The sequence below is a fragment of the Nematolebias whitei genome, chromosome 11 (genome assembly GCF_014905685.2).
Source record: "Nematolebias whitei isolate Nwh7 chromosome 11, NemWhi1, whole genome shotgun sequence".
In the NCBI taxonomy this organism is placed as follows: domain Eukaryota; kingdom Metazoa; phylum Chordata; class Actinopteri; order Cyprinodontiformes; family Rivulidae; genus Nematolebias; species Nematolebias whitei.
In genome coordinates this window covers 1,080,532-1,096,989 of record NC_056508.1, presented here as the reverse complement: position 1 = coordinate 1,096,989, position 16,458 = coordinate 1,080,532, and the positions used below count along the sequence as shown (strand labels likewise).

Genomic DNA, 16,458 nt, shown 5'->3' with positions numbered 1-16,458 from the left:
AAAAAAAAAAAAAAAAAAAAAAGAAGAAACAAAGCTACAGCTAAGCTTTTTTTTTAGCTTTGTTTCTTTTTTTTTTTTTTTGAATGTCCAGAGGACCAGATTGAACTTTTTTGGATTGTGTAATAGCGGCTCTCAGAGACATTAAATTTCCACCTTCTAAGCCCAGATTAATTCAAAAAAGGAATCTGAAACGTTTTTGTGAACAGACATTCCTCTGGGATCTGTCTCACTTTGACTGGCATCATATTCTGTTAACTGATGACGTGAACTCCGCTTGGAACTATTTTCACAATAGTTTCATTTATTTCCTGAACTTACATGCTCCTTTTCGTCAGTTCAGAATAAAGGGACGAGACAGACCCTGGTTTACTCCAGAGCTAGCTGACCTCCTGAACAGGAGAGATCATCTTTGGGCCACAGCGAGAAAATCTGACTCAGACACTGATTGGTTGAGTTTTCGACAGATGAGGAATAAATGCACAACTGCTGTCAAAGCAGCAAAACACAACTATTTCTTATCTCAGACCTCCAAAAATCTAAATGACCCCAACAGATTCTGGAAAACCATCAAATCTCTCTCAGGCCAATCATATTGGCCAATCTCCCAATCATCTGACCTCCCATCACAACTTCTCATTAACTCTGTTCCTGTGTCAAATAAGCACGAGATCCTGAACTGTTTCAACAAACATTTTGTTGCTTCTAGTTCTTTATTTGATACAGTTACTAATGGAAAATCAGCCACTTCACTTAATAACCAAACTTCTACAAATCAAATCCCTCCTACAAGTCAATCCTCAGTTAATCACACCTTCTCTTTTTCTCCATTCTCAGTCAGTGAGGTCAATAAATTGTTAAAAGATCTTGATCCTAAAAAATCTGCAGGTCCAGATGAACTTCCACCTTATTTCTTAAGGCTGGCTGCTCATATCATCACAGTCCCTGTGACCCACATCTTCAATCTCTCCATAAGACAAAACTCCATCCAGACACTTGCAAACAGCCTTTGTTCTTCCTTTGCTGAAGGGAGGTGACCCCACCTCACTGAACAACTATGGACCAATCTCTAAACTCTGCATTTTAGCCAAGGTTCTAGAAAAACTGATAAACTCTCAAATCAAAAATTACCTGGACTCATTTAACATCTTACCTCCACATCAATCTGGTTTCAGGAAACAACACAGCACAACCACTGCTTCACTGAAGGTTCTTAATGATGTTGTTGAAGCACTGGATGCTAAGGATTATTGTGCTGCACTTTTCTTACACCTGTCTAAAGATTCTGACACTGTGGATCAGAACATCTTGTGTCATAAGCTCTCAGAAATCGGTTTCTCAGATCACACCATTGGTTGGTTCTCTAACTATCTCTCAGACCGGAGGCAATGTGTTCAACATAATGGTACTTCCTCCAGTTATTTAACAGTCAACAATGGTGTACCACAAGGCTCAGTCTTAGGACCCACCCTCTTTACTATCTACGTATGTAATGTAGGTAAAAACATCTCTAATGCATCCATACATTTCTATGCTGATGACACGGTTGTTTATTGTTGAGCTAAAACTGTTGCTAAGGCTTTCCAGCTTTTGAAATCTGCATTCAACATCATCCAGACTGATTTGTTTCGCCTCAAACTTGTCCTAAATGCCGATAAAACCAAAGGGATGCTTTTTCAAACAGGAAGTTGGTCCCAGCAGTTCTTCCTCCGATTTTATCCTCAAATGGTGTCCCCATTGATTTTGTTGATTCCTATAAATATTTGGGTATCTTGGTCGACTCACATCTTTCTTTTAAGTTTCATGTGGAAAACCTAGTAAAGAAACTGAAAGTTAAACTGGGTTTCTTTTTCAGAAACAGATCCTGTCTAACCCTGAATGCTAGAAAACACCTTGTATCTGTGACTTTCCTTCCCTCCATTGATTACGGTGATATTATTTACATGAACGCTCCTACAAGAACCCTGCAGATGTTGGAAGCTGCAGATGTTGGATGCTGTCTATCATGGTGCACTAAGATTCATAACTGGCTGTAACTACCGTACCCACCACTGCACCCAGTATCCACTGGTTAACTGGTCACCATTAACTTCACGCAGACTCTCTCACTGGTACATTTTCATCTTTAAATCACTTCTTGGTCTGCTGCCTTCATACATCTCCTCCTACATGTCTCTGTGTGAGTGCAGCTACAGCGTGCGCTCTCAGGACATCATTAACTTCATGCAGACTCTCTCACTGGTACATCTTCATCTTTAAATCACTTCTTGGTCTGCTGCCTTCATACATCTCCTCCTACATGTCTCTGTGTGAGTGCAGCTACAGAGTGCGCACTCAGGACATTATTACCTGCAGTGTTCCCTCAATGAGGACTGAACTAGACAAAAGGACCTTTTCCTACTCCGCTCCTGTTTCCTGGAATATCTTGTAAAAACATCTGAAGCTCTCGACCTTTGACCTCTCTAAGTGGCTTTAAGAATCTGTTGGACTCCTGGCAGGGTCCAATGCAGACATGTTCCTGTTTTTAGTTTTCTACATTCGCCTTATGATCTAGATGTTTTGGGGGGGGTTTGCTACTTTTTTGGCCATCTTTGTAAATGTAAATTCTTTCCTGATTTAATTGTCTCCAACTCCCACAACCCCCGAGTTCTTTTCTCCACCCTGAACTCAGTTCTACACCTCAGTGAGCCTTCACCTCTGGAAGCCTCAACTGAGCTGTGTAAAAACTTCCTCCATTTCTTTTTAGAAAAAGTGGCAAACAGCCGGACACTCATTTCTCCACCAGCTCATGATCTGTCCATCCCATCTCAGTGCGTGGCTGTGTTTGACCACTTTGAGCCCATCTCTCTGTCTTCTCTAGAGCAGGTAATGTGCAGCATGAAGCCATCTGGTTCCCCCTTTGATGTGGTCCCCCCTCGACTACTAAAGGAAGTTTTTCCTACCCTGGGTCCTTTTATTCTCGCTATTCTGAATAGCAGTTTATCCTCAGGTGTGGTGCCAAAGACTTTTAAACATGCTGCTGTCCAGCCCCTCCTGAAAAAACCTAACCTTGACCCCTCAGTCATGTCCAACTTCCGGCCTGTCTCCAGACTCCCATTCACCTCTAAACTACTGGAAAGAATTGTGGAGTCTCAGTTGAAACAGTTTTTGGGGGATCACGCTATCCTTGAGTTATTCCAATCTGGCTTCAAATCTCTCCATAGCACTGAAACTGCTCTACTGAAGGTTTTTAATTACATTTTCATATCCACAGACGCAGGTGATTCTGTGCTGCTTGTCCTATTGGACCTTACATCTGCTTTTGACACCATCGACCACAATATCCTCATTTCTAGACTGGAGCAGTGGGTGGGCATCACAGGGTCAGCCCTTAAATGGTTTGGGTCCTACCTCTCTGACAGAACCTTCTGTGTCAATATCAAAGATTTTAGTTCGGCATCGACCGCACTCCAGTGGGGGGTACCGCAGGGGTCCATCCTCGGTCCCCTTCTCTTTTCTTTATACCTGCTGCCACTAGGTGCTATCTTCCGCAAACACGACATACCCTTTCATTTCTATGCCGATGATTGCCAAATTTACTTCCCCCTGAGGCACAGAGGCACACGCTCTATTCAGCCTCTTCTTGACTGCCTGGCTGACATCCGGGACTGGATGGCTTTAAACTTCTTAAGCTTCAATGAGAAGAAGTCTGAAGTCATGCTGTTCCATCCCAGTGGCTCACTCATGAACCATGACATTGACCTTTTCTCTCTAGCCCCGCTAGAGAAACAAAAGGTGACTAATCTGGGGGTGATAATGGACCCGTCCTTAAAACTCAACAGTCACGTAAACATGATGGTCAAATCCTGTTTTTTTCAGCTGAGACGGCTGTCTAAGCTGAAGCCTATACTCTCCAAAAAGAACCTTGAGACAGTGATCCACAACTTCATAACATCTAGGCTTCATTACTGCAATTCACTTCTGTTTGGAATCAGTCAGTCCTCCATTGCTCGTCTACAACTGGTCCAAAATGCTGCAGCCCGATTCTTAACTGGTACAGGCTATAGAGAGCACATCACGCCAGTTTTGGCCTCCCTGCACTGGCTACCCATTCACCTTCGGATCCAATTCAAAATTCTCATGTATGTTTTTAAATCACTGAAAAGTTCCGCCCCATCCTATCTCACTGATCTTCTGCAGCCATATGTCCCACCGCGCTCTCTGAGGTCAGCAGACCAGATGCTTCTCTCAGTCCCAGAAACCCGTCGTAAGCTCAGAGGTGACAGGGCTTTCTCTGTTGCAGGTCCACGACTGTGGAATGAGTTGCCACTGAGTGTCCGGCAGGCTCCCACACTCTCAGTCTTTAAGTCTCGCTTGAAGACCCACTTCTATTCGCTTGCCTTTAACACGGTGTGATTTGTTTTGGTCCGGTCTGTTCTCTACTCTGTTGGCCATTTTAGTTAGCTTCTGCTGCTATTTGTATCTGTATTTCTATTTTATGTTTTCCTGTCTGCTGTGCATGTTTGGTTCTTTTGTACAGCACTTTGGTTGGCCTTGTTGCTGTTTTAAGTGCTATATAAATAAATTGGTATGGTATGGTATGGTATCTTTTCTAACTATCTATTGTTGTCACTGTTGTCCATTGTTGTCATCTTTCTTTGTTGAAATCAGGTCTCTCTTGTAAACAAGTCCTTGAGGCTCAACAGTATTAACCTGTCTAAATAAAGGTTGAATGAATGAATTCAGATGAAATCAGTTTTGTTGTGTGTTTCCTTGACTGATGAAGCCTTCTGGACCGAAGGCGAAACGTTTCAGTACAAATAATAGAAACTGTCCAGATGACCAGACTGAAAAATGTTGGGTTGTATACCTGGATTATTGAGCATGGACTTTGTTGTTTAATTCAGATGAAACTTTCCAAACCTAAATCATACGGCCATTAAGAGGACACAGAGGTGGTAAAACAGTCAACAGGAACTAATTTACTCTTCATGTTCTTCCACACTGTAAGAACAGAAAAAAACAATGGTGGGACTGGAACATTCTCCATCTAATTGCAGCTGTGGGCATTTTCATCAGAGTTTCTGCAGTTTGTGGAAAAGAAGGGAGGGCTCCTGGTGGTCAATCCACATGAATGGAACAGACTCTGGTTATGGTCTGTTTGTGAACTGTGGATGAAGATAGGGATCCTGCAGACAGGTGTGGACACAAACATCCAACACAGAGGTCCAACATGGGAGCAAAACAAACGTGTTGCTAAATAATGTCCTCAACTAAAATACATCAGCCTTTTTACCTTTTGGTTACGTCCTGATACTTTTAACAATTGTTCTATTTATTTAGCTACTTAGTCAGAGTTAGTATATTTACTGTCATAGCAGCTGGTACTCCTCCGATATATAAAGGTCCTGTGATCCGAGTCCTGGTTCCACCTGGTATTCTCTGGGACTGAGCACTGATACCGTCTACTATCAGACTGATCCTGGAGCCTTCATGTTTTATAAAGACCTGCAGCGACACAGAAGGTAAATAAAAATAACTTAGAAACTCTATAAACTTATCTTCATCATCATTTACAGATAATATTAATAATAATAATGAAGGTGGCTGTGGCTGAGTGGTTAGCGCAGTCGTCCACCAATGCAAGAGTTGGGGGTTTGAATCCACCAGCAGTCACATGCCGAAGTGTCCCTGGGCAAGACACTGAACCCCTCATAGCCTCTGATGTGTGTCCATCAGTGTATGAATGTGATAAAGCTCTGATTAGTCTCTTTAGAATGATTGGTTCAATTGTCTTTGTAGAGATCTAGTATAGAGCTGTATGAATGGGTAAATGAGGCACAGATTGTTGTAAAGAGCTTTGAATATCTTGAAATAAGATAGAAAGGCGCTATATAAGTACAGTCCATTTACCATTTAATAAAAAATAATAATTATCTGTGTATTCTATAATCCTAAAACAAAATGAATCATCTGTTTTACTTTTTATATGTAGACTTTAGAAAAAGAGATGCCTAGAAAAGTTCTTAAAATAAGGCTCATTCAGTAGCTACACACGTGTGATAAATAATAAACATATGTTGTCCATCATGTTCCCTTTACTGAATTAAAACTTTAACGAACACATATCGTCCATAACATCTCAGAGCAGAGTTTTAAGTGAAGATAATCTTCTTCTGTATAAGTTGTAGCAGTTTTGTTCAAGCGTTCCAAGAAAAACATACTAAAAGACAGATAATTCTCCCCTCAGGGATGTGTGTTGAGCCCCCTCCTGTTTACTCTGCTCACGTATGATTGTGCAGCTACCCATCCAGGCTGTCACATTGTAAAGTTTGCAGATGATACAGCGGTGGTGGGATGCATCACAAACAATGATGAGTCCAGCTACAGGCAAGAGGTGGAACACCTGGAGAGCTTGTGCAGAGAGAATAACCTTCACATCAATGTGAAGAAGACAAAGGAGATGATTGTGGACTTCAGAAGGAACAAAAACACCTACACCCCCCTGAACATCAGAGGATCTGCGGTGGAAGTGGTCTCCAGCTACAAGTACTTGGGTGTACACCTGAACAACAACCTCAGCTAGAGCAACAACACCACCAGCCTGATGAAGAAAGCTCATCAGAGACTCTACTTCCTCAGACGGCTGAGGCGAGCTGGTCTGGAAGCTCAGTCCTCACCTCCTTCTACAGGTGTGCAGTGGAGAGCATCCTGTGCTCCAGCATCAACGTGTGGCATGGAGGCTGCACAGCTGCAGAAAGAAAAGCTTTGCAGAGAGTGGTGAAGGCTGCACAGAAGATGTTGGAGTCAGTCTCCCCACCATCACAGACATCTGCACCTCCAGATGCAGGAAGAGGGCCACCTGCATCATGAAGGACCACACTCACCCAGCACACACACTTTTTGCCCCACTCCCCTCAGGAAGGAGGTTAAGGAGCATTAAGTGTAGAACCACTAGACTTAGGAACAGCTTCTACCCTGAGGCTGTTAGACTCATGAATCTCTAACCAGGAGAATCACATCATGTTGCTGCTGATCTGTTTCATGTTGCTGCTGATCTGTATTATGTTGCTGCTGATCTGTGTCATGTTGTGTTCATTCATGCTCATCTGCTCACACACACTCATGTTCGTGCTGCTGTTCGGTGTACTGTTTTTGAATTTAGTGCTTAGTGCATTTTTAGTTTAACGTTTTTCTTAGTTCATATCTTAGATCTTATTACTGTTTTTTTCTTTTACATTTTATTGTTGGATGTAACTGGGACCCTGTGTACACAATGTCATTCCACCACATGTACCACATGAGGTGGAATGACAAAGAAATTCGGTGACTCTCTCTGATATTCACTTGTTCAAACGATGATTCATCCAGTGGTTCACAGGATATTTAGTTAACCAAAAGTTTTAGAACCAACAGTTTATGCTAAAGTCTGAAGTAAAGATGCAACATGATCTGTTGGCACTCGGTACATACTAATTTTAGGTTTAGCATCGGTTTTCTTCATTTTAGCTGTAACATGTTTTGTTGCTTTTAGCTACTGTTTCTAGTTTAAGCAACAGTTTTACTAATTCAAGTATATTTAATGTCATTTGCATCACGTGGTAGATGAGGTGGAACAAAATTGTGTACACAAGATAAAGTATAAAAAGAAACAGTACGGTATATAAGGACCTAATAAATAAACTAAGATATGAACGTTAACATGCTAAAAGATCTAAGATATATATGACAAACACTAATAATGTAAAACAATACAGTATATTAAACAGCAGCCTGAACATGAGTCTGTGGTGAGCAGATAGGTATGAATGAATACAGCAGCATGAGATAATCAGCAGCATGAGATCAGCAGCATGGATAACCCACCAGCAGTCACATGTTGAAGTGTCCCTGGGCAAGACATTGAACCCCTCACTGCCTCTGATGTGTGTCCATCAGTGTATGAATGTGATAAAGCTCTGATTAGTCTCTTTAAAATGATTTGTTCAATTATCTCTGTACAGATCTAGTATAGATCTGTATGAATGGGTAAATGAGGGCACAGATTGTTGTAAAGAGCTTTGAGTATCTGGATAAGATGGAAAGGTGTTATATAAGTACAGTCCATTACTCTCTGCAAAGCTTTTCTTTCTGCAGCTGTGCAGCCTCCATGCCACACGTTGATGCTGGAGCACAGGATGCTCTCCACTGCACACCTGGAGAAGGAGGTGAGGACTGAGCTTCCAGACCAGCTCGCCTCAGCCGTCTGAGGAAGTAGAGTCTCTGATGATCTTTCTTCATCAGGCTGGTGGTGTTGTTGCTCCAGCTGAGGTTGTTGTTCATGTGTACACCCAAGTACTTGTAGCTGGAGACCACTTCCACCGCAGATCCTCTTATGTTCAGGGGGGTGTAGGTGTTTTTGTTCCTTCTGAAGTCCACAACCATCTCCTTCGTCTTCTTCACATTGATGTGAAGGTTGTTCTCTTTGCACCAGCTCTCCAGATGTTCCACCTCCTGCCTGTAGCTGGACTCATCTTGTTTGTGATACATCTAAAACAAACTGGTCCAGATGACATGATTTAAGCTTTTTTGTTTGTGATGCATCTCACCACAGCTCCATCGTAGTTTTAGCACCTTTTACTTAAATACTATGTTGCGACAAACAGAACAAACTTTAGCTTAATATCTATTAGATTGACTGAGTTATGAACAATTTTATGTAAGCTAAGACTCGCTGTCACAGCCATCTTGAATTGAGTTGGATCCCAAAGTTCATATGAATAGTGAATGTACTGCCAAGAATTACTTTGTGAGAGTTTCACTAAAATCCATCCAACGGTTGGGAAAATTTTGTTAACAGTACAGACAAACAAACCCAGACACAGTAAAACAAGAATTTGTGCTTCTCCTCCTCTGGGCGGTGGTTGATAATAAGCTTCCTTAGCACGGTGTGATGATTGTGCCTGTGAGCTCACCGTGTGCCACCGCTCATCGTTGTACTTGTTGCTGCTGTGCAGGCTGACCTTCCTCCTGCCTATGTCTAAGGACAGCAGCAGGAACCCATGTGAGATGCTGAGCGACATCCCTGCTCTGGCTCGCTGGCTGCCAGCAGCGTGCAACACGCAGCCAGAAGACGAGCCGATCTTCAGCTCCAAGGACAAATGAAGCCTGCAACGATGCAGCGTAGTTAAACCAGACAAACGTATTCTTCTGGGAACATGAAGCATAGACATTGAGTGCTGAAAACTTTTGTGAAATTTACTGAAGAATCTGAAACAGAGTTGTTAAAGTTATAACAAACAGCCACTCTCTGAGTGTTGTGAATGACTCTCAGCTACTACCACGTTACGTTTTAGCTCAGGATCTGTAAAACAGACCGAGTTTGGCTAATGTTGATTAGCTGTAGCAATCTTCTTGAATTGGGTTGACTGCAAATTTACTTGTAGATGTGTATCAAACGGGGCTTAATTTGTAAACTGATCCATGTCGGAACACAAATAGTGGGCAGGCCAGCTGAGGTGGGGTGGGAGGGGGGATGGAAGAGGGGGTCCTGGGGTCCTCACCCAGAAAATTTTGAATAAATTAGAGGCGATTTCCTGCATTTTGGTGTATTTTAATGATTTGTTAAGCATCTATGTTTACCTGCATTTGTAAACACCTGCATCCTAACCACCCCCCCCCACCCCACTTACTTGATGGTTCGGAGCCGACTCTGCTGAATTCACTGTTCAATTCCAAATGTGAAACCTCCAGGCACTCTGTTAGAGTACACTTTATCGATTACCGTTTTTCCAGACTTCAACTCACACCTTTTTTCATAGTTGGGCCAGTCCTGTGATGTATAGTCCGAAGCGACTTATATACATTTTTTTCCCTATTTATGAGGAAATTATTGACCGACGCGTTAAATGTTCATTCATACTGACATGAATTAAAGAGTAAACATTACCATTTGCAACTGCGAGAGGGCCCCCTAGGCTTTTGACAACTGCAGGTGCTGGTCATAAAATGAGAATATCATAAAAAAGTAGATTTATTTCAGTAATTCCATTCAAAAAGTAAAACTTGTATATTCTATTCATTCATTACACACTGACTGATATATTTCAAATGTTTATTTATTTTAATGTTGATGATTATAACTGACAACTAATGGCATCTTTTAAAATTTCAGATGAAGCAGTGGGTTGGTTTACTTCATATCTCCGACAGGCAGCAATGCGTTAAAGTGGCTCAAGATAAATCTTCTTTTTTAAATATCAAAAGGGGACTTCTACAGGGCTCTATATTAGGGTCACTGTTATTCAATGTCTTTATAAATGACCTACCTGTTGTATGCAATGGTGTAAATAGTCAACTTTACGCAGATGATGCAGTATTTTATGCACCTGCTAAGACACCACAACAGGCGGCACATGTCTTGCCTGCCTGTATGGAGGAAGTGAACCGTTGGTTATTCAATAATGAGTTAGTCATCAATTTAAGTAAAACAGTGTCAATGTGCTTTTCTATTAGAAAACAACATGTACAACAAAATTTTCAAATTTATTTACAGGATGAAATGATTAAAAATGTAACAGGATTCAAATATCTTGGGCTGTTTTTAGATCCACATCTAAAATTTGAGAATCATATGAACAACATTTCCAAAAAATTCAAAAGAAACCTTAATTGTTATTTTTAATTAATAACACCTTATATTCCTGTACAGGCTGCTCTTCAGTATATGCATGCCATGATATTCTCTCATATCTCATATTGTATATATAGTGTAACCATCTAACCCTTAGTGTATCAGTAGTTTAGCTCCTCATCCACTGAGCTCATTTATACAGAAGCAGAACAGTTGCAGAGTCACCAGAGGATCTTTAGAACAGAACTGAAGAACCTCGTTAGGTCAGACTTCTTCTTCCTATAAAGGCACAACATTATGGAACTTACTGCCCCCACATGTAAAAACTATACATGAACTTAAAAAGTTTGTTTACATGACTAAATCTTGGCTAAAGGAAAATCAAAGATGTGATAATTTTTAATACTCGAACTTTATGAATGAGAAAGTTTTTGTTGGAGTGTATGTATTAGTGAGTTAGAGTCAGAGTCAGAGATTCTTTATTGTCATTCGCACCTCATGTGGTACATGTGGTGGAGCGAAATTATGTACAAGGGGTCCCAGTTACATCCAACAATAAAATGTATAAGAAAAACAGTAATAACATCTAAGAAAAACATCAACTAAATATACACTAAGCACTCATAACATAAAACATTGAACATCAGCACAAACATGAACATGAGTCTGTGAGCAGATGTGCACGCATGAACACATCAACATTGAAACAGATCAGCAGCAACATGAAACAGATCAGCAGCAACATGATGTGATTTTCCACAGTGATTCTCCTGGTTAGTGATTCATGAGTCTAACAGCCTCAGGGTAGAAGCTGTTCCTCAGTCTAGTGGTTCTACACTCAATGCTGCTCAACCTCCTTCCTGAGGGGAGTGGGGCAAAAAGTGTGTGTGCTGGGTGAGTGGGGTCCTTCATGATGCAGGTGGCCCTCTTCCTGCATCTGGAGGTGTAGATGTCTGTGATGGTGGGGAGACTGACTCCAACATCTTCTGTGCAGCCTTCACCACTCTCTGCAAAGCTTTTCTTTCTGCAGCTGTGCAGCCTCCATGCCACACATTGATGCTGGAGCACAGGATGCTCTCCACTGCACACCTGTAGAAGGAGGTGAGGACTGAGCTTCCACACCAGCTCGTCTCAGCCGTCTGAGGAAGTAGAGTCTCTGATGATCTTTCTTCATCAGGCTGGTGGTGTTGTTGCTCCAGCTGAGGTTGTCGTTCATGTGTACACCTGAGTACTTGTAGCTGGAGACCACTTCCACTGCAGATCCTCTTATGTTCAGGGGGGTGTAGATGTTTTTGTTCCTTCTGAAGTCCACAATCATCTCCTTTGTCTTCTTCACATTGATGTGATGTTAGTATTATATTTACAATTTTTAGTATGTTAGCTGAATGTGTGAGGAAGGGGTGGTATTGAGGATGTGCTAGAATATTTATGTTAATTTGGGGGTTGCAAGGTTATTTTAGAATTTATAGAGACGAAAATATTTTATATTTTTATTGAATTTAGATTTTTAAATTGTTTGTATTTTAATGTATATTTTTTATTATATGAATTTGGAGGTTGTTAGGTTTATTACATGAATATGTAGGCAGGTAGGTACACTTACTGTATTTAGATTGATAAATTGTATGTATTTGAATGCGTACAAATGCCCAACCAGGGACTGGAGTTGTGAATTAGCTGTAGCTCTATACTCTGTGCAACGCATCAGTCACAGACTTGTTCTGTTCCATGTTTGTGTGCACTGTCCCTGTCAAATAAACTAATGAACAAAAACTAAAAACAAAAACTATTGGCTTCATCAGATCGTGATCTACAGCATTCGCTGGAGCAGTTTGCAGCCGAATGCGACGCGGCCGGGACGAAGATCAGTTCCTCCAAATCCGAGGCCATGGTCTTGAGCCGGAAAAGGGTAGAGTGCCCTCTCCGGGTCAGGGAGGAGGTCCTGCCCCAAGTGGAGGAGTTCAAGTATCTTGGGGTCTTGTTCATGAATGAGGGAAAAATGGAGCGTGAGATCGATAGGCGGATAGGTGCAGCGTCTGCAGTGAAGCAGGGGCTATACAGGTCTGTCGTGGTGAAGAGAGAGCTGAGTCAAAAGGTGAAGCTCTCAATTTACCGATCGATCTACGTTCCCACCCTCATCTATGGTCACGAGCTTTGGGTTGTGACCGAAAGAATGAGATCTCGGATACAAGCGGCCGAAATGAGTTTTCTCCACAGGGTGTCTGGGCTCTCCCTTAGAGACATGGTGAGAAGCTCGATCATCCGGAAGGGACTCAGAGTAGAGCCGCTGCTTCTCCATGTCGAGAGGAGCCAGTTGAGGTGGCTTGGGCATCTGTTTAGGATGCCTTCTGGACGCCTCCCTGGTGAGGTGTTCCGGACACGTCCCACCGGAAGGAGGCCCAGAGGAAGACCCAGGACACGCTGGAGGGACTATGTTTCTCGGCTGGCCTGGGAACGCCTCGGGATTCCCCTGGAAGAGCTGGCCCAAGTGGCTGGGGAGAGGGAAGTCTGGGCCTCCCTACTTAGGCTGCTACCCCCGCGACCCGACCCCAGATAAGCGGAAGAAAATGGATGGATGGATGGATGGACTAACCAATATGAACTCATTTCCCATGAAACGGACAGATCGTTTTAATGGAAGCTTTTGTTCAACTGACCTCTGAGTTTGAAACATCCGAAAAACTCACAACATTGATATCTTGCCTTATCGACAAAGTAATACTCCCAAACTCTGGTTTCCATGAAGATGATAACACAGAAAGAGGCTTTGTTTGTTCAAACTGACATTCCTTTTCCAGGGGATGGACAGTCAACAGCAACACCTCTGTTAAAACATTGCATGTTTTAAGTTTAATTCTAAAATGTCATACGTTGATTGTTTAATCATGAAAATGTGTGTTTTAAGTAATCTTTCTTTAAGCTAATACATTTGCCTTATTTTCTCTTTTAAAAGGAAAACTTTTAATGCAGAGAAAAAGGGACTTTAGATTTTTAAAAGAAGGCAAAAGTTAGAACCACCCCTCCCGAGGTGGATCAGTCCTATCTGTTTTAGCACAGACAGTAAGTTTCACTTTTAAGAAAAAAACTCCAAAGGGACACACATCTCAGAGAACTGGGAGCGAGGAGAAACTCCAAAGCTTTCACACTGGAGTGAGAAGAAACACAGCTTCTGCACTTGACCTCAAAGAATTGAGAGAGAAGAACCTTCAGCAGACAACTTTGAGAAAACGAGAGGCACCCTTCTGCAGACGTCTCAAGACGAGAGACAAAAGAAAAGATGGAGTTCACAGAACCCACCGTTTAAACATCAGCAGAATCCAGGGCTCCAATTAACTAATGCCCCTTTTCCACTGTCACGGCGCGGGTCGGATATCTCTGGCTTCACGCGCGTTTGAGGTCTTTTTCACTGTTCCTGGAACCGGCTCGCCTCCCTAAATTCTGGCCCGGCTTCTCAAGGGGTCCAAGCGAGCCGAGCTGTGACGTCAGAAACACTGTCGGTCACTGATTGGTTGGGGGGAGGAGTCTGTGGAGTCTTTCCAAACAACCCGATCCGCCATTTTTTCTCTACGCTTACCATTAGCGATAACTCAAGGAGCGTATCTTTTAGTATTTTGAAGCTATACAACAACAATAATATCAAAACCGTGGTCAAATGCAGAAGTGCACGTGTTGTTGTGCTTGGTGGCAAAAGAAAAAAGTCAAAGCGAGCTAGATGGAGGATTGGAGGGTGGTTTGGACACAGTTACTGCTCTACTTGAATCATTTATAGAAGATGGTGAGTGTTTTCTAACTTTAAACATATTTTAAGTTACTCATCCCATCGGTTCTGAACATATTTTTAACTAACAAAAGAGGCTGACGCCATAATAGGACAACGTCGGTGCTACGATGCTAAGCTAATTTGCAGAAACGCTAACTGTCCTCTGGTCCTGTTTATCACTGTATTTTATTCAGAATGTATTTCAGCGCGTGACGGTTCATCTCTAAACTCCACATTAAACCCTCCAAGCCTCCCGGCTCCTGCTCCATCAGAGGAGTCTACACCTGACAGAGCTCCATCACAGCCCAGCTGCACCTCACAGAGCAGCACAACGCTGCAGCTTCTGTGCTCGGTAAGAACAGATGCAACATGTTCCACATCACTTTATTTGTGCCGATAAGGACTTGATTTATTTTATTTTTAAAGTAAAAAAATAAAATGTTGAATAAATACTGAATTGGGATGAAATTATGTACACAGGGTCCCAGTTACAGACAACAAAATGTAAAATAAAAACAGTAATAAGATCTAAGATATGAACTAAGAAAAATATCAACTAAAAAACATCTACTAATAAAACACTAAGAACTAATAGCAGTAAACAAACAAAACAATACGTCAAACAGCAACATGAACTTGAGTTTGTGCAGCCTCATTAATATATAACCAGGATAATCATGTTGCTGCTGATCTGTTTCATGTTGCTGCTGATCAGTTTCATGTTGCTACTGATCAGTTTCATGTTTCTGCTGATCTGTTTCATGTTGCTGCTGATCTGTTTCATGTTTCTGCTGATCTGTTTGATGTTGCTGCTGATCTGTTTCATGTTGCTGCTGATCAGTTTCATGTTTCTGCTGATCTGTTTCATGTTGCTGCTGATCTGTTTCATGTTTCTGCTGATCAGTTTCATGTTGCTGCTGATCAGTTTCATGTTGCTGCTGATCTGCTTCATGTTGCTGCTGATCTGTTTCATGTTGCTGCTGATCTGTTTCATGTTGCTGTGTTCATTCGTGCTCGTCTGTTCACACAGACTCATGTCCGTGCTGCTGTTCTGCGTATTGTGTTTAATGTTTTATGCTATTAGTGCTTATCATATTTTTAGTTGATGTTTTTATTAGTTCATATCTTAGATCTTATTACTGTTTTTCTTTTATATTTTATTGTTGGATGTAACTGGGACCCTGTGAACATAATTTTGATCCACCACATGGACCACATGAGGTGCGAATGACAAAGAATATCTGCATCTGTAGAATACTTTCTGATTCATATATCCATTATTATAATTTTCATTATTTTTAAATCAATTTATTTTTCATTTTCTTATTTGATCAGTTTATTATTATTAATATATCTATTAGAGCTGTTAGCAGCACCTTTCTTTGTTTCATGCATTTATTCAAAAACAGTATGTAGCTTGAATTAACCACCTGTTTCTTCTTTCTAGTGAAGAGAAAGAGAAAAGAGTCCAGTAAAGAAAAGTTTTATTTCATCACTGAATGAACATGAAGAACTGAAGCGGACACAGCAGGAACAACACTTGTGTCTTCTTCTGGATGAAGCCCGTGAGACAAGGAACACACAGATACACAATCATTAGTTGGACGCAGTAGTTTTTATTTTTCTACATTTTTCACTTCTTACTTTTACTATTAAACAGCTTTTTTCTTAAGTGGTGTCCTTGAACATTAAATTTCCTAAACAAATTTTACAATGTTAAGTTCATATAATGTTTGTTTAAATTCATACTGGAAGTTGAGAAGAATTTCCAGTTGCATTTGATCTTTAATGGATCCTAAGAAAAGATTACCAGAATCTGCTCAACTGTTATTATGTTATAAATGTTTTGTTCTAGGATGAAGTGAGACAAAAACAGTCAAATATTCAGAAAGGACAGTTATCATTTATCAGTTATCATTTATCAGTTATCAGTTATCATTTATCAGTTATCAGTTATCATTTATCAGTTATCAGTTATCATTTATCAGTTATTTATCAGTTATCACTTATCAGTTATCATTTATCAGTTATCAGTTATCAGTTATCAGTTATCATTTATCAGTTATCATTTATCAGTTATCATTTATCAGTTATCATTTATCAGTTATCA

The 16,458-nt window shown here is 41.1% G+C and overlaps 1 protein-coding gene across 1 annotated transcript in view; it reads right to left on the bottom strand.

The window, feature by feature from the left end:
- LOC119416584 (laminin subunit alpha-4) overlaps positions 1-16,458 on the bottom strand; it is a 104,613-nt gene that overhangs the window by 18,030 nt on the left and 70,125 nt on the right. Inside the window, exons 10-11 of the mRNA XM_037683774.1 lie at positions 8,931-9,123; positions 5,347-5,484 (exon numbers count right to left, since the gene is read on the bottom strand). Of these exons, the coding sequence (XP_037539702.1) occupies positions 5,347-5,484; positions 8,931-9,123 (331 nt within the window). The remainder of the gene's footprint in view (positions 1-5,346; positions 5,485-8,930; positions 9,124-16,458) is intronic.